At 36.9% G+C, this 19,261-nt stretch overlaps 1 protein-coding gene across 2 annotated transcripts in view; it reads left to right on the top strand.

The window, feature by feature from the left end:
• The window catches only part of UBE3A (ubiquitin protein ligase E3A), a 59,827-nt gene extending 43,588 nt beyond the window's left edge, over positions 1 to 16,239 (top strand). For both annotated transcript variants that reach the window (XM_063459126.1, XM_063459135.1), the window contains exons 5-11: positions 405 to 549; positions 7,349 to 7,554; positions 9,061 to 9,225; positions 10,812 to 10,967; positions 11,346 to 11,419; positions 12,763 to 12,906; positions 14,247 to 16,239. In XM_063459126.1, coding sequence (XP_063315196.1) covers positions 405 to 549; positions 7,349 to 7,554; positions 9,061 to 9,225; positions 10,812 to 10,967; positions 11,346 to 11,419; positions 12,763 to 12,906; positions 14,247 to 14,367 — 1,011 coding nt within the window. In that variant the 3' untranslated portion in view covers positions 14,368 to 16,239. The remainder of the gene's footprint in view (positions 1 to 404; positions 550 to 7,348; positions 7,555 to 9,060; positions 9,226 to 10,811; positions 10,968 to 11,345; positions 11,420 to 12,762; positions 12,907 to 14,246) is intronic.
• Positions 16,240 to 19,261: the final 3,022 nt, after the last annotated feature.

Genomic DNA, 19,261 nt, shown 5'->3' with positions numbered 1-19,261 from the left:
CCCTATATTGAGAGACTTTATTTTGTCAATAACTATCAATAATAGGCTAATTACTAGCAGGTATCAGTTGGACTGATTCCTCGGGAAGATCACGGTGGATGGGGACCCTTTGTTACTGCAACCCTAGGCTTTTTGCACAGGAGGTCCTGGTTTACTAATCTTCTCAGACTGTCCAAGGGCATTTGCTAGAGACTTCCTATTCTACCAGAGGTTATCCTCAATCCAAACTCAGTGCAATGCGTGTATCATCCATGTGGTTGAGGAGATTCATCAATGTAGATATAGGGGACTAGATATCTTTTAGAATATGTTATTACTATAGATAGTGTGGCCTTGGAATTTAATTTATTCAGAATTTCATTTTTTATGAGGTGATGTTTTACATTTACAATCTCTTTCTTCAGCTAGAAATGATTGCCATGGAAAACCCTGCTGATCTGAAAAAGCAATTGTATGTGGAATTTGAGGGAGAACAAGGAGTAGACGAGGGAGGTGTTTCTAAAGAATTTTTCCAACTTGTTGTAGAAGAAATTTTTAACCCTGATATTGGTAAGCATTGACATCATTGTGTGACATACATGTGCTTTATTCATCATTATGGCAACATATGCTGGTTTTTGTATTTTATTCACTTTTTGGGGTTTCATAATTTTTGTTGGGCATTAAATCACTGACATACTTTTATATCTGACTGCGTAAAGTGGGTAGGTCACCTAAAACTTACCCTTTTCCTATTGTTTCCTCTTATCTTCCTCTTTCCCAATCTGTTCTTATTTTCTTTATTTCTGATCTATTTCTTTAAACATAAGACCATGTATTTTTCCTATGCTTAACAAATGTGACAAATTGGTGGAGCTTAATTGGTGGTGCAGAACATGAGGACCTCCAGCATCAGATACAAGACCAAAGGTCCGTTTTGACCCAGGAAGCGCCCACAGTGGCTGTTTGGTAGACAGCCACTTGGGGCAGACGTAGAGCTGCAATGTAAACATTCTCTCTGGAACTGCAATGTTTTACATTGCAGCACCTAGTGCAAAAGGTACACTGCACATAGACCACTTCAATAAGCTGAAGTGGTCTGGGTGCCTGTAGTGTCCCTTTAACCAAGCTCCACAGAACTCCCTTCTCTCTCCTCCGTCCGTGCAGCTCCCAGGTCAGCTCCCTCTGCAACTCTCGCGGCCGCGCGGAGCGTTGCCACGGTAACCCGTGGCAACGCTCTGACCCCGCGGCTCTCGCGAGAGTTGCAGAGGGAGCTGACCTGGGAGCTGCACGGACGGAGCAGAGAGAAGGGAGCTGACAGGAGCTGCGGTGAAGGTAAGTTACAGCTTCCTGCCAGCCCCCGGTCCTTGTCTGTATTATGGCAATGAAAATTGCCATAATACAGACAACTGACTCGAGTATAAGACGAGTGAGTGGTTTTTCAGCACAAAAAATGTGCTGAAAAACTCGTCTTATACTCGAGTATATACGGTACTATATATTTTTATTTATATATAGGTATATATATAGTGATATATACGTATATATTTATGTATATAGATATATATATTATTTCGTATTTTAAATATAGTGCTAGCAAATTAAATTATCTTGACTTTCTGTCTGGGTTGTCAAGCAGGTCCCCCATATTGCAATCAATAAAAATATTACATAAATATATGTGTAGAATTAATATATGTGTGTGTGTGTGTGTGTATATATATATATATATATATATATATATATATATATATATACCGTATATACTCGAGTATAAGCCGACCCGAATATAAGCCGAGGCCCCTAATTTTACCCCCCAAAAATGGGAAAACTTATTGACTCGAGTATAAGACTAGGGTGGGAAATGCAGCAGCTACTGGTAAATTTCTAAATAAAATTAGATCCTAAAAAAATTATATTAATTGAATATTTATTTACAGTGTGTGTATATAATGAATGCAGAGTGTGCGTATGAGTGCAGTGTGCGTATGAGTGCAGTGTGCGTATGAGTGCAGTGTGCGTATGAGTGCAGTGTGCGTATGAGTGCAGTGTGCGTATGAGTGCAGTGTGCGTATGAGTGCAGTGTGCGTATGAGTGCAGTGTGCGTATGAGTGCAGTGTGCGTATGAGTGCAGTGTGCGTATGAGTGCAGTGCGTGTATGAGTGCAGTGTGTGTGCGTATATATTCATTGAATATTTATTTCCAGTGTGTGTATATAATGAATGCAGTGTGTGTGTGTGTATATGAGTGCAGTGTGTGTGTGAGTGCAGTGTGTGTGTGTGAGTGCAGTGTGTGTTTGTGTATGTGTTGGTGGGGGTGGGCATTTAATATATTATTAATTATTATTATTATTTTTTTTATATTATTATTTTTTTTGCATTATTATTTATTATTTAATTATTAATTATTTTTTTTTCTATTTTTTTTTCGTCCCCCCTCCCTGCTTGATACATAGCAGGGAGGGGGGCTCCTTCCCTGGTGGTCCAGTGTCATTGGTAGTTCAGTGGGGGGAGAGGGGTGCTGGCAGAGCTGTACTTACCTTTCCTGCAGCTCCTGTCAGTTCTCTCCTCCTCCGCGCGGTCTGTGCAGCTCCCTCTGTCAGCTCCCAGTGTAAGTCCGCGGCTCTCGCGAGACTTACACTGGGAGCTGACCGAGGTGCTGAACGGACGGCGCGGAGGAGGAGAGAGCTGACAGGAGCTGCAGGAAAGGTAAGTACAGCTCTGCCAGCCCCCCTCTCCCCCTAGTCTGTATTATGGCAATGCAAATTGCCATAATACAGACTCTGACTCGAGTATAAGCCGAGTTGGGGTTTTTTAGCACAAAAAATGTGCTAAAAAACTCTGCTTATACTCGAGTATATACAGTATATATATATATATATATATATACACACATATATTAATTCTACACATATATTTATGTAATATTGTGTGTGTATATATATATATATATATATATACACATACACACACATATATTAATTCTACACATATATTTATGTAATATTGTGTGTGTGTGTATATATATATATATATACATACACACACATATATTTTATATATAACGTCATACTGTTAAGTGAATGTTGTAATTAATATATACATATATTAATATAAAAATACACTTAGAGTAAAATTACACACGTGTGTGTGTGTGTGTGTGTGTGTGTGTATATATATATATATATATATATATATAACACTATATATTATGTGTATATATATTTATATTAGAAAAAATAAATAATTAAAAATACATTTAAAAAATGTAAAAATAATAAACTATGTAATTTTATTCTAACTGTATTATGATATTAATATATATATATTTATATCAAAATACACTTACCGTATATACTCAAGTATAAGTCGAGTTTTTCAGCACATTTTTTGTGCTGAAAAACCCCAACTCGACTTATACTCGAGTTACTGTCTGTATTATGGCAATTTACATTGCCATAATACAGACAATGGGGCTGTGGGGGCTGGCAGGAAGCTGTTACTTACCTCTCCTGCAGCTCCTGTCAGCCCACTTCTCCTCCGCGCCAGTCCGGTCAGCACCTCTGTCAGCTTCCAGTGTAAGTCTCGCGAGAGCCGCGGGGTCATAGTGCGGCTCTCGTGAGACTTACTCTGGGACTTGCAGAGGTTGCTGACAGGATCTGCAGGAGAGGTAAGCGCTCTCTGACAGCCCCCTCCACTGAACTCCCAATGCCACTGGATCACCAGGGAGTGAGAGCCCCCCTCCCTGCCATGTATCAAGCAGGGAGGGGGGACGAAAATAAATAAATAATAATTAAATATTAATAATAAAAAAAAATACTAATAAAACAAACAAATAATAATATTACAATAATAATTCAAAAAATAATTAATAAAAATGCCCACCCCCCACCAAGGCTCTGCAACACACTCTGCATTCACACACACGCTGCATTCATACACACACACGCTGCATTCATACACACACACGCTGCATTCATACACACACACGCTGCATTCATACACACACACGCTGCATTCATACACACACACGCTGCATTCATACACACACACGCTGCATTCATACACACACACGCTGCATTCATACACACACACACACGCTGCATTCATACACACACACACGCTGCATTCATACACACACACACACGCTGCATTCATACATACACACACACGCTTCATTCATACACACACACGCTGCATTCATTCATACACACACACGCTGCATTCATTCATACACACACACGCTGCATTCATTCATACACACACACGCTGCATTCATTCATACACACACACGCTGCATTCATTCATACACACACACACGCTGCATTCATTCATACACACACGCTGCATTCATACACACACACACACGCTGCATTCATACACACACACACACGCTGCATTCATACACACACACACACACACGCTGCATTCATACACACACACGCTGCATTCATACACACACACGCTGCATTCATACACACACACGCTGCATTCATACACACACACGCTGCATTCATACACACACACACGCTGCATTCATACACACACACACACGCTGCATTCATACACACACACACACGCTGCATTCATACACACACACACACGCTGCATTCATACACACACACACACGCTGCATTCATACACACACACACACGCTGCATTCATACACACACAGACACACACGCTGCATTCATACAGACACACACGCTGCATTCATACACACACACACACACGCTGCATTCATACACACACACACACACGCTGCATTCATACACACACAGACACACACGCTGCATTCATACACACACACACGCTGCATTCATACACACACACACGCTGCATTCATACACACACACACGCTGCATTCATACACACACACACGCTGCATTCATACACACACACACGCTGCATTCATACACACACACACGCTGCATTCATACACACGCACACGCTGCATTCATACACACGCACACGCTGCATTCATACACGCACACGCTGCATTCATACACGCACACACGCTGCATTCACACACGCACACACGCTGCATTCACACACGCACACACGCTGCATTCACACGCACACACGCTGCATTCACACGCACACACGCTGCATTCATACGCACACACGCTGCACTCATGCACACGCTGCACTCCATATACATAATTACATTAATAATTAAATATACACGTAGACTTCAAATATATAAATATGTATATATATTTAAATTCTACATGCATATTTATGTACTATTTTTACATAATTAAGTAATTTTATTGATTGCAATATGGGGGACCTGCTTGACAACCCAGGCAGAAAGTCAAGATAATTTAATTTGCTAGCACTATATTTAACCCTGTAACTTTCCAAGACACCATAAAACCTGTACATGGGGGAGTACTGTTTTACTCGGGAGACTTCGCTGAACACAAATATTAGTATTTCAAAAACGTAAAACATATCACAGCGATGATATCGACAGTAAAAGTGAAGTTTATTTGCCTTTTTCACACACAAACTGCACTTCTACTGATGATATAATTGTTGTGATACGTTTTACTGTTTTGAAACACTAATATTTGTGTTTAGCAAAGTCTCCCAAGTATAACAGTACCCCCCATGTACAGGTTTTATAGTGTATTTGAAAGTTACAGGGCCAAATATAAGGCTTGGTTTTCTGTTTAAACTTGCCAGATTGGTTATGTTGCCTTTGAGAGTGTATGGTAGCCCAGGAATGAGAATTACCCCCATCATGGCATACCATTTGCAAAAGACGACAACCCAAGGTATTGCAAATGGGGTATGTTCAGTCTTTTTTAGTAGACACTTAGTCACAAACACTGACCAAAGTTACCGTTCATAATTGTTTTTTTGCATTTTAAATACCCAAAAAAATATAAATGCTAACTTTGGCCAGTATTTGTGGCTACTAAAAAAGACTGGACATACCCCATATTGAATACCCTTGGTTGTCTACTTTAAAAAAATATGTACATGTAAGGTGTGATTCAAAGATTTATGACAGATAAGTGTTACAATGTCACTATTGATACATTTTTAAAATATATATTTTGAAACCGCAATGTCCTACTTGTACTTATAGACCTATAATGTGCAAAAGAAAAAAAAAAAGCTAAGAACATGTTTACATTGGGTATTTCTAAACTCAGGACAACATTTAGAAACTATTTAGCATGGGTGTTTTTTGGCGGTAGTAAATGCAGAAAAGATTTTGGGGGTCAAAGTTAGAAATGTGTTTTTTTTTTTGTTTTTTTTTGGGGGGGGGGGTCATGAGATTTTATAAATAGAATTTATAATTTAAATAATATTATCTTTAGAAAGACCATTTAATAGCAAGAAAACCAGTATATAATATGTGTGGGTACAGTAAATGAGTAAGAGGAAAATTACAGCTAAACACAAACACCGCAGAAATTTAAAAAGAGCCCTGGTCTTTAACGGTAAGAAAATTGAAAAACGGTCTGTCACTAAGGGGGGTTAATTCTATTTTAATTGTGCCGGTTGGTTAGCAAGATGATAATTAGCACCTGCACCGCCGAGTTGTTTGGGAATCATGGCCTAATTTTGGTCAAACCGTCACATTGACAAGTGTCAGACGTCCCAAACAAAATTGGCAGCATGCACAAGTCTAAGTGAACATAGTCTTGCTCAAGTGAATAGAACTTGACAAAGAAATAAAGGAACATTATAGGGTCAGGAAAACATACATATATTCCTGACCTTATAGTGTTAAAACCACCATCTAAATATAGTAAATCTTACTTGTATTCCAGTCTGCTGCTACTGACTCTGCCCCTGATCTGCCTGCTTGGCTGACATCAGAAGTGTTAAACTACAGCCTATTACGCCTGTCAAGAAGGCAGATCGGGCAGAGCCAGCACAAGCCAAACACAGCCCTGGCCAATCAGCATCTCCTCATAGACATGCATTGAATCAATGTTTCTCTATGAGGAAGGTTCTGTGTCTCCTTGCAGAGCCTGAGGACACTGAATGCTCCAAGAAGCACCTCTAGTAGCCATCTGAAGAGTGGCCAATTGAGGTATCCCTAATCAGTAATGTAAACACTTCCTTTTCTCTGAAAACAGTGTTTACTGCAAAAAGCCTGATGGAATGATTCTACTCGCCAGAATAAATACAATAAGCTGTAGTTGTTCTGGTTACTGTAGTGTCCCTTTAAATTTACCTGTGATAATTCCTCTCCCTAATCGTAATTATTCATTTTTAAAAGACCTGTACATATTTTTTATTTTGCTACATGTAAGATGTCTTGTTTAGGTCCATTTAATTTTCACTATATATGGAGATTTATACATTTGCAAATTGATTACGAATTATCACCTTTCCTTTTGCAGGTATGTTTACTTATGATGAATCTACTAAACTGTTTTGGTTTAATCCATCATCTTATGAGAACGAAGGACAGTTCACGCTAATTGGAATTGTTCTTGGCCTTGCAATTTACAATAATTGCATTCTAGATATTCATTTTCCAATGGTTGTTTATAGAAAGCTGATGGGGAAGAAAGGAACTTTTCGTGACCTTGAAGACTCTCATCCTGTAAGTTACTTTTATGCATCTTCTGTACCTCTCACTACACTACCATGTTTCAGTCGTAAAACACACAACAATTTCATGTAAAATGTATTTAAAAAAAGAAAATGGGCCTTTTATACAGGAAAACTGTACTAATTGACCAAGTGTAAAAGTTTATTATTGGATAATCTGGTTATGAATAGTTGTCAGTAGCACCCGCATAGTAGTGTTTATGAGCAGTCTTTGATGCCTGCTCTAATATATACTTTTTTTTTTTTCTTCTTCTTCTCTCTCAAAACTTATTTCTCTGCATTTGTTGTACACCAAACTATTAATTTTTAAAACACATATTACATATTATTTCAACCGATTGTTTTCAGATCCATCAACTCACAAGGCTTGTTATCCATGTTATCGCATAATTCACAATGATGTCATCCATATAAACTGCAGAGTTTATAATTCAAGAAGTGAACATCTCTTCTGCCTTTGCCAGTATGTGGCAGCTTAGTTAAAGGAACACTCTAGTCACCTAAATTACTTTAGCTAAATAAAGCACTTTTAGTGTATAGATCATTCCCCTGCAATTTCACTGCTCAATTCACTGTCATTTAGGAGTTAAAACACTTTGTTTCTGTTTATGCAGCCCTAGCCACACCTCCCCTGGCTATGATTGACACAGCCTGCATGAAAAAAAAAACTGGTTTCACTTTCAAACAGATGTAATTTACCTTAAATAATTGTATCTCGATCTCTAAATTGAACTTTAATCACATACAGGAAGCTCTTGCAGGGTCTAGCAAGCTATTAACCTAGCAGGGGATAATAAATTCTTAATTAAACAGAACTTGCAATAAAGAAAGCCTAAATAGGGCTCTCTTTACAGGAAGTGTTTATGGAAGGCTGTGCAAGTCACATGCAGGGAGGTGTGACCAGGGTTCATAAACAAAGGGATTTAACTGCTAAATGGCAGAGGATTGAGCAGTGAGGCTGCAGGGGCATGTTCTATACACCAAAACTGCTTCATTAAGCTAAAGTTGTTCAGGTGACTATAGTGTCCCCTTAATACTGGTCATAGCGGGGAAATTATCTAATACTTCTTTTTCACTGTCTAAACTTCAGGCTGTTTGTGGCAGGTCCATCAAGTTTAAGTTTTTCTTGGAAGTTTTATTGCAATGGTCCATAAGGAGTTAGATCCTTTTCAACATATGTTTACTTTTACTCCTCCCCTTTCTCACTCAACTTTTTTTTAAATCAATTCTCTCATCACTAATATAAAATAGTCTAGCTTTAGCATTAAAATTTTTTTTTTTGGTGTAAATCCTAATTATCTTCAATTTTAGCCCTCATAGTTTGCTCCCTGTGACCTTTTAAGTAAATATTGAAACAGTGGAGGTGTTCTTTAAATGGTTACCCTAACTGAACAGAAAAAACAGAATAACCTTTTTGTGGTAGTCTGTTACCCACGCAAAAAAAAAATAATTAGTTTTGCGCAGTGTGCTTACAAGAGTAAATGTTTTTTTCTTCCAGGTTCTCTTTCAGAGTTTAAAGGACCTTTTGGCATATGAGGGCAATGTTGAAGATGATATGATGATCACTTTCCAGATCTCTCACACTGATCTGTTTGGGAATCCATTAATGCATGACCTGAAGGAAAATGGCGATACAATCCCTATTACCAATGAGAACAGGAAGGTAATGAGACAAATAAAAAGTATTTGTTAACCTGAAATTTCTTTTAAAAATAGTAGCTTTCAGTCACAAAGGTACTCTGATAAATTACCGATGTTATTTGAACCATAATAAAATACTAAAATTATTGAGCATTTAAAGGTCTTCAAAACGGAACATAAAAATACATTTATTCAATATTCAGATGTCAACATATTTATTAACCCGTTAAGACATGTCATTACGTCCTAACTATAACAGGCTTTGATGACTTTAGGGCATAGTGACACATTGTGCAGATTTGGTGCATTTATAGTGGCCCCATACTTTTTGATGCACTGCATGCAGTTCTGAAAGTCAGCACTGCATATAGCCCTTTAAATCCATAGCGAACACTACAGCTGAGTGATCAAGTTCAGACACAGGGATTCTCTCACTTGATCTAGAGATTGGTAGACCCATAGGGTCTAAACAGACCTTGGACGGTCTCCCTTCCTGCCCCAATGGCATTTTGATCCGTGCTGAACTTTGTCATTTGCCCAGAACCAATGTCAATCTATTTGGCATATATATTCAATGAAAAGGATAGGAAGTTGTCATACTGTAAATAGCCAGGAGATGGCAGCAACATACTACTCTGTTTTAGCTTAGATTTCCTTTTGCTAATATTAGTACTGATATTAGCCGAGGGAAACCTTTGGGTTTAGGATTAAATGGATTCTATAGTGTCAGGAATACAAATCTAAATTCCCAACACTATATAGTGCCCTCTGGTTCCCCCTCCCTTATGGGCTTTGTGCACCCAGGAATACCTATCAATCTAGTGTTCCTTTAATAAAAAAAATTGATCCATCAATCACGGTATTCACACATGAGTTGCGTTTATTCAAGAGATTTGTTAGGACAAAAGCATAACACAGATTTTGATGTACATGTAGATCTGAGTAGGAAACTCATGGATTGAAAGTGAAACACTGTTATGTGTATTATTGTTCTAAAATCCTAAGCTTATTATGTGTGTATTTCTCTATTCAATACATTCAATCTGCTCTAACACGAAGACCAATTTGCAGTACAATTTCTGAAAGCTTTTTTTTATTATTATTTTTATAGTGGAAATTTTAGTTCGGTACTAAAATCCTCTGCCATATGAAGCCATCAGCGACAAATATTTGTGCAAGCTTAAAATGCTTCATAAAGAAATAAATAAATAGGGACTTACTTTCAAATTAAGGAAAGCCATTGTGGAAAACCTCAATCACCACTATGCTATAGCCTGTCTTTGTCCAGACACAATAAAGACAATGAATCAGAGCTTTAATTCCATATAAATGTACACAAGATCATACTACCTGTATTTTGAATATACCATGTGGATGGTGACAGCTGAAAGTATAAGTAGAATTTGATTTACATATGCTCAGAGCGCTCATGTTTGATACACATTGATACATCTTTACTATAACTGCAATGATTTTCAGAAATCTCTGTTTAATATGCCCTCCCCCTCTCTTTTTGAGATCCAAGAGTAAGCCCCTAACTAGAGGTGATGATGAATGAAGCCTTTATTGAAACATGCCTTTAACATACTATTCTCTCATTTATTTTAGGAATTTGTCAATCTTTACACAGATTACATCTTAAATAAATCAGTAGAAAAACAGTTTAAAGCATTCAGAAGGGGATTTCACATGGTTACCAATGAATCACCACTGAAGTATCTGTTTAGACCAGAGGAGATTGAACTCCTCATCTGTGGAAGTCCGGTAAGTATTCTTTGAATTATTTATTTTACTCCTAAAACATTTCCAAGATTTATAATCTGTAGTTTTTAGGCTGGTATGCGTAAAAATTTTTTGTTTAGGTCACAAAATGTAATTTTGTATTCTCTTTTTTTTAAGGCAGACTTGTGCATTAATGCTTTTCAACTGGTTACGAACAAATCAAATGCCTTATAATCCATTCGGGAATTACCAGTGGAGTCTTATTCACTGAATAGGACTCGGCATGTTAGTCCTAGGCATTTGGGCATAGATTAAAACGATTTGGATTTGTTCATACCAGCTGAAAAGCATTAATTCACAAGTCGATTTAAATGTTAGTGCCATGAGACTAATGATAGAAATGTGATTTTATACTTACAGAATTTAGACTTTCAAGCTCTAAAAGACACAACGGAATATGATGGTGGCTACACTCGAGAATCAAATATTATTAGGTGGGTGCAGAGCTGTTAATGACAATATGTTACTGTGAAGGAGCAATGTAAAATAGTGTGTGCTATGGTGCAGTTACCCTTGTTAGGCTAACAACACGGTGATTAGTAAAGTTTGCAAATGCAATGTAATCAAATCATTGCCAGATGTTTATGAGCAGATAGGACTGATTCATAGATGAAATTTAACAACTGTAAATGATGTTGCAGAGCAGGCTGAGTTTGTACTTGAAATTGAGAGAACTAATGTTGCCTCTTTGGCCAGTACAGCTAAATTGGATGACATTATCTAGTGCTGTAGTATTGATAGATAAGGAGAAACTGTCAGTGAGGAGAGGGTGAGTTGCAGATGGAGGATAGTTTCCATTTTTTTTTTTTTTTTTTTTTAATAAAAGAAAGAATAGTATTGGAAAAACATTAATTGTTAGCTGTTATGCATTTAAAATACCAATGCCCAAGTGTGTTAAAGACATAACCAAATAGAAAATAGCGGTATCTAGTTGCTACATTTAAGAGTACTGCAAAAATCTACCTCTTGTCCCAATGTGCTTCAATAAGGATTACTTTTAGCATCGTATTGGCTAGCATATCTTTACAATGGACAGCAAGTAAACCAATTATTAGATTCTAAAAATTAGATAAAAGTTTCAGTATTTAGTTTTAAAAACAAAACTGTCATCATTTTGTAAGATTACACCTAATTGCAAGCATTATTTCAATTTCACAACTGCTATCAGAAATAATAGTAACCAATTTCAAAAATCAAGATATTACTGTTCCTTAAAGGGAATTGTTCCTTGCTCTGATTACTCTTTACTGTATTTTGTGATTTATAAGTTTTGTTTGTTTTTATATGCTTTGCATGTGTTATGCCTGGTCAGATGCAGGCTTTGTAGTTTGTAAATCATGAGTACTTTTTAAGAATAATTAAGCCATTCGTATAAAACCAAACTTTGAAGGGGAATTGCCAAAAAGCTTAAAAGGGTAGCTTTATATATCATTTCATACAACCCCTCTGTTCCTGTGTGTCCAACTTGTCTGGTTACAAATGTGTGTCTGTTAGTCCACCCATTGTACATTTGTTGGTGCTTTAAGAATAATAATAATACATTGCATGCCATTACTTGAGGTGTCATGATCTTCCTTAGGATCCTGGCTTCAAGATTATTTTCGGGGCTATAGGTTCCATTTAAGCCCCTGCTGTGTAGATGTTTGCCAAACATTTCCATAGGTTACTAGATGCAATCAATTAAGTATATTGAAAATAATGTTTTACAGATCACTGTGCAGATATTCGTGTTCATTGATTCTAGTTAGATTTCTATTTTCTTCTTTTTTTACTTCAGAGATTTCTGGGACATAGTGCATTCATTTACAGATGAACAGAAAAGGTTATTCCTGCAGTTTACAACCGGCACAGACAGGGCACCTGTGGGAGGACTGGGTAAACTAAAGATGATTATAGCCAAAAATGGCCCTGACACAGACAGGTAAGATACCTATTTATCACGTCATTTCAGACATAACTTATTAAGGACATTGTAATAATTTGCTGATATATCTTAACGTGACACCAAAGGCACCAAGAACACTTCATCTCGTTGATTTTGGTCTAGGTGCAATGTCCATGTCCCCTTAACACTGCAGGTGCAAACATTTCAGTATTCGAGAAACTGCAATGTTTCCATTGCAGAGTTAAGACTGCATCTAGTGGCTGTCTACATGACAGCCACTGGAGGCACTTTGTGCAGCTTATCAGACTCCGTGAAACAAGGTCTGATGTCCTAAAGGCCTAATGTGCGATCAGTGCTCGCCAGGCATGCGCTTTAGGTTCCTGAATCGCAGTGACATTGGTGGATGAGGAGCCTGACTCTTCTCCCAGGGACATTGATGCTAAAATCAGGTAAGTGAAAACAGGTTTAACCCTTATTTGCGGTTGAGGGAGTGGCGAGGAAGCGGTGTGGCAGAGTTTACTATAGTGTTAGGAATACAGTTTTGTATTCCAAACACCAGTGTACATTTAAGTAAGCTGGAATGTAGAATCTGTATAGTTTACATGTTGGGATGGAAAAAGTTGCAGAGAGTAAAAACATAGCTTGTAGTATAACCTATTACCTAATTTCTTCCATATAAACTGATATAACTTACCCTAGAGACTGAATATGCTAATTTAGAGAAGGTTACTTTGAAGTGGTTATGGTGGGAAGAGCCTGGATGTGCAGCGTTTCAGCTTGAAATGTAGTTGCACACATGGCTATGGCACTCTGGAACTCTTTACTGTATTGACATTTGGCAGCCCAGAATAAATGACTTTATCAGCAAGCACTGTGCGCTGGCAACAAAAGGATCTTCTACCTTGTAGGCAGCGAGCCTTCATGGGGAAACATTCTTTCTCCCCCTGTGCAGTCTCTCTTGTGCCCGCTTTTGTTTTGTTTTTTAATTACAATAAAAATGCCTCCCTCGCTGGCTCAAAACGCATGCGTGCACTCTGATCCTGCGACAATGGTCAAAACAAAGTCTTTTCTATGAGAAGCCTTTGATTGGATTTGTCAAGTGCAGGGATGGCATCAGACGGGGCGTGGAGCTGGGCACCAGGATCTTCGCCTGGTGGTAGATTTTGGGTAGGTTTTAAAATTTTTTTTTTTTTTTTTAACACGTTTGATAACGGGGATCCTATTAGTAATGCCCAATAGGGCATTGTAAATCAAAATCCATTTAGTGTCAAAAAGGGTTGGACTAACCCTTTAATGTTTGATTTTTATTGCCGTATGAGTATATCTCTTTTATTTTTTTTTCTGGAAGAAACTCACTTCTCCTTACTTTCTTGCAGGTTACCAACATCTCACACATGCTTTAATGTCCTTTTGCTTCCGGAGTACTGCAGCAAAGACAAACTGAAAGAGAGATTGTTAAAAGCTATCACATACGCCAAGGGGTTTGGCATGCTGTAAAATGAAAATGGCAAACAAGCTCAACAAAAGGGATCACAATAGTTGAAATTGATATCCCTGTTCAAAAAGGCCATAAGATAGCAAGCTACAACTAGTCGACTGTGTGTGTGCCTCCCTTCTCCTTTGAGGACAGTGGGCTGGAACAGCAGATTTCAGCTGCTTGTATGAACAACAATTATTTTGGGGTTTTGTTTTTGTTTTTTTCTTTGTTTTGGTTTGTTTGGGGACTTTTCCAGCTAGTGTGAAAGTGTTGTACAATCTTTCACATTGATGTACAGAAACATTTTCCTGAATATTTATTTTTAAGGGTTAAATCACTTTTGCTTGTATTACATACTGCTTGAACTTGAACCTATTTGAGTATTGGAAAATGTACTACTCTCATGTGAAAAATTTGCCATCGTTAAGCAGAAAACCTATCTTTCAAGTGTATGCTTATTTGTCTATGTCCATGTGTCCCTGCAGCTAATCGGGAACTGTGCTTTCATTTTACGTTTTTCTTTTTCCTTTTTATTTTATCATTATTATAAATTTGCTTTTGAAACTTGAATTCATTGAATACCATGTGATGCAATGACTGCTGTTCTAGCCCCAACGAATTTCTGTGAGAAGATAATGTAGTCAATAAAGATGGAAGGGAGTACTTGGAATGTTAACATGCAGCCTTGCAAACTTTTTACTTTAGTCACAGCACAAAAAATTAAAGAGAAAATCACTTCACTATTTGTTGTCCTCAAGTCTTGTAAACTATATTGTTTCGTTTAAAAAACAAAAAAAGAGAGAGAGAAAGCAATTTGATAACAATGGTATATCAAAGGGATATAGAGTTTAGCGCGGTTTTATTTTTCCAATGACCGTTTACTGGCAGAAATGCATTTTTGGCCAAATGTTCTGTGGTAGATGGTGGACTTATTAAATTTATGAGCATTAGCTATTTCCTTATTATAAAACAAAAAAGCATGTGGAAGTGCACTTAAAGAATATTAATTACATATTACGTTAACAATAAAATAGACAATCCAAAGTCTTCCCTACATATTATGTTGAAATCCTTTAATTTTGTGTTGTTTTGTATTTTATTCAATGCACATAATTTTGTGCTGCTTCATAATTAGTAGGGATTGTCCTGGCTTCTCTCCAAGACAGATCAGAAGAATTGCAAAAATAACGTAATAAAAAAATAGTATCTTACCATCTATAAATAGGCTTCATTATTTCTTTTTAAATTGAGGGTTTAAATCATATCGGAATGTATTTGTGTACCTTTCTTGGACTTCTATGTGTGACGTTAACTTCATTTTGCAATAGTAAATAAAGGGATTATTCATTTTTAACCAAGGATAAAATTAGTATATCTTTTAGTAAACTGTTGCTGCAGATATACAAAACTGAGTTTGTGCCTTGACAGCTGCGCAAAAATGTTCTGATGGTTTAATAGTTTATTTAAAATCTGCAGTATAAAGGCTATATATTTTCCGGTTTCTTCTAGAATATTTTTTATTAAGTAAGCCCATGAATAGTTTTTTTTTTTTTGTTTTGTTTAGTTTTTTTATGTGTGTAAAGTACAGTGATTGTACTAAAGGGTTTTTTTTTTTTTTTGTTTGTTTTTTTGTTTAACTGCACAGTTAAAAGCCCAATTCATTCTGCTTTTTATTATATAGGTTTGTATCCCAAACTTTAGAAGTCACCATTAATAAATGTATAAGATAGCAGAAAATTATGTATTATTTAGCTCTTTTCATATACATTAACTGGATATACATGTGTAACCACAAATTTTGATACTTCTGGTAATGTGGTTTTGCTAAATTTTGTACTGGAACTATCCAGAAATCATCCCATGAGCTGCCAATAAATTTTATGTGAAACATTTTTCTTTAGTAAGTTTCAATAAATCTTCCTAATTAAATGGGGGAGGGGAGCACAAGCAAGAAATATGTTTATAATCTGTTTCATATATTAAAGAATGCCTTTGCAGGTTTGGTTCTCAATGTTGAATGTATACATTTTACTACATAAGTATAGTGGATAAAAGGCAAAACATGTTCAGTTTAGTAATACTTGAGCTCATTGATTTATACATGTCTTTTAATACACACTAAAAATATACTGAACTGTACTCGAAACAGGGAGTTGATAAATTAATAGTGCAATTAAGGTACGTGTTCGCCTGATAAGAAAAAGTCTCCAACTCTGCCTAATTAGAGAATTTTTATTCCTAACCCTGATGATCTGGACCCAATTTAGCAAGCTTCTTGACCTCAGCACAGCCAATTGTATTGTGGGTGAAATCTAGAAGTTCACAGGTATTATATTTTAAATCCTACATTTTCTATGCATTTTACTGTTGTGAAAACAACCAAATGAAAGATTTTGTAATTTTCAACATCACAGATTTAAGGCTGCATATAATGTTTTTTGAGTGCATTATTTTGTAATATAAAATCTTTTTTGTGCATCTCATACCTTGCCCTTGCTCTGTGAGGGCAGCATTCTTTGGTCTGAAGCTTTTCTACTAAGAACATGCACACTTTGAAGGTCCGAAACTATTCCATTGGGCATATTTTAGATGCTGTGTGTTTGAGTATGATTTCAAAATTCAGAAACACTAACTCTTATCAGGATTTTTGTATAATAATCTGTTGATTACAGAGGCTGAAAGAAATGCTATTAAAAATATATATTTAGTAGATTTAACCAAGAAAGGATATTTTATTTGGGGGTATTTGAAATGTTAGTTTCCAATAGCTGCAAGTCTAGTATCTGCAGCTACTGCAAGCCCTCACCTGCCATGATTAAAAAAGCCTTGCAGAACAGCCATGCATACATCCAATCAAAGACGTCTCCATGAACTGTATAGCTCATTGAGAAGTCTTTCAAAGGGAGGCGAACGGGGCAAGCACTTGCATCCTGAGTTTAGCACCACAGAGCTAAACTAGCAGGATGATACACCACTCAGCTGCCTGATAGCCAGGGATGTATAACCGGGTTAAAATAACACTTTATTGTTAGGAATACAAATATGTATTCTCAGCCACTGTGGACTTGAGCAATGTAAAGGGTTATATAACTCTTCATTAACTTACCCGATTCCAGCAGCGGTGTCCCATGATGCTGGGTCGTAGTCTGCCTTCACAGTTATCTGATGGGGGGGACCTAATGCACTCGCATTATCATCATCCATCTACTATTGCCTCAATGCTTTCCTATGGGATTTTCTCTGATGCTGGATGTCCAACATGGTTGTCTGTTTTACATTGCAGCATTAAAGGGGACAGATACAGTACACCCAGACCCCTTCAATCAGATGGAGTGGTCTGGTTGCCTATAGTGTCCCTTTAAGTTGCAAGAGTACCATTTATTTACATTTATATGTTAGCACTTTTTTGTAATAAAAAAAACTGAAGTGTTGGTGTTTTACATTAAAGATGGCTGCCACCAAAGAGAACAGGTAAGTTAAGAGATGTACTGAAAAGACACTAATTTGTAGGGATGAATTACACACTGATCCCTATCACATGAAATATTTTCTTCTCTAGAGGCTCTGTATTTATTTTGTTTTATCACCCCCTGAATGTAACGTTAATGCTTTGTCTTCAGCAGGAAGAAGCGAAAAGGAGATAGGCTTACTTAAAGCTCTATCTTACAGGTACTGCCCTCTTCAGCTATTAGTTATTCATCCACCTAGCACCTGTGTCACTGCTATAATCTCGATTTAAATTAAATTCCAACTCCTTTTGCCATGAGTATTTTGTAAAGATTTAATGTTTATGCAATGCACAAAATGTGTATATAGGTGTCCAGCATCATAAAAAAAAACCTTTGAATTATGATATTTGCTTGTTAAACTGCAATTTTTATTAGCATAAAGGTACACTATGTACCAAAACAACAACAAAAAAAGCTTAAAGTAGTAGTTTTTATATATACTTCATACCCCTGCAGCCTCACTGCATAAAGGGACACACCAATGCCCAAATAAAAAAATAATCACTGTTTAGTAGCTATACCCCAATTAAACCATGCATGGATTTAATTATGCATTTTTGTCATTGTGGGGCATATCTACAAATAACTTGCAGAAGCTGCATATATCTTGTTTGAATCCTTTGCAAGCCAACCACTTCAAACCAGCCTGATTTTTCTCTTGCTGTCCAATCACAAACTTTCCAATGCAGCTCAATGAGAAGTCTTTGCAAGGTAGGTGCTCTGAGCAGTTGTTGCCTCTTGAGGTAGTTCCACTGATCTAAACAATTAGGATGTAACAGGACCTGGTGTCTTATGGACCACCAGAAAGTGCAACAAAAGTGAGTTTTAAAAGTGCCTGTTTTTATGGAAAGATTCATTCCCCTGTGTGATCCCCGTGTCTCACCCCCCCCCCCTTTTTTTTTTTTAACCCCTTGGTGACCAGTCCGTTTTTCATTTTTTTCCTGTTAAGGACCAGGGCTGTTTTTACATTTCTGCGTTGTTGGTGTTTAGCTGTAATTTTCCTCTTACTCATTTACTGTACCCACACATTATATACAGTTTTTCTTGCCATTAAATGGTATTTCTAAAGATACCATTATTTTCATCATATCCTATAATTTACTATAAAAACTAATTATAACATATGTTGAGGAAAAAAACACAACTTTTCTAACTTCGACACCCAAAATCTGTTATGCAATTAGAACCGCAAAAAAAACCACCAATCTAGCCAATTCTTTAAAAAAAAAAAAAGTACTTTTTGTGACACACAGCAATTTTAAGAATACATGTACTGAGAACTTTAAGGCTTACTGCCAAAGAACACCCCAATATGTATTCAGCAACATCTCCTGAATAGAGTGATACCCTTCATGTATAGGTGTGTCTGGTTCTCTAGGGGTTAAAAGACCTTATTTGGAGGGTG

This window comes from Pelobates fuscus, chromosome 1 (genome assembly GCF_036172605.1).
Source record: "Pelobates fuscus isolate aPelFus1 chromosome 1, aPelFus1.pri, whole genome shotgun sequence".
Lineage (NCBI taxonomy): Eukaryota > Metazoa > Chordata > Amphibia > Anura > Pelobatidae > Pelobates > Pelobates fuscus.
This window is presented reverse-complemented; position numbering and strand designations above follow the sequence as displayed.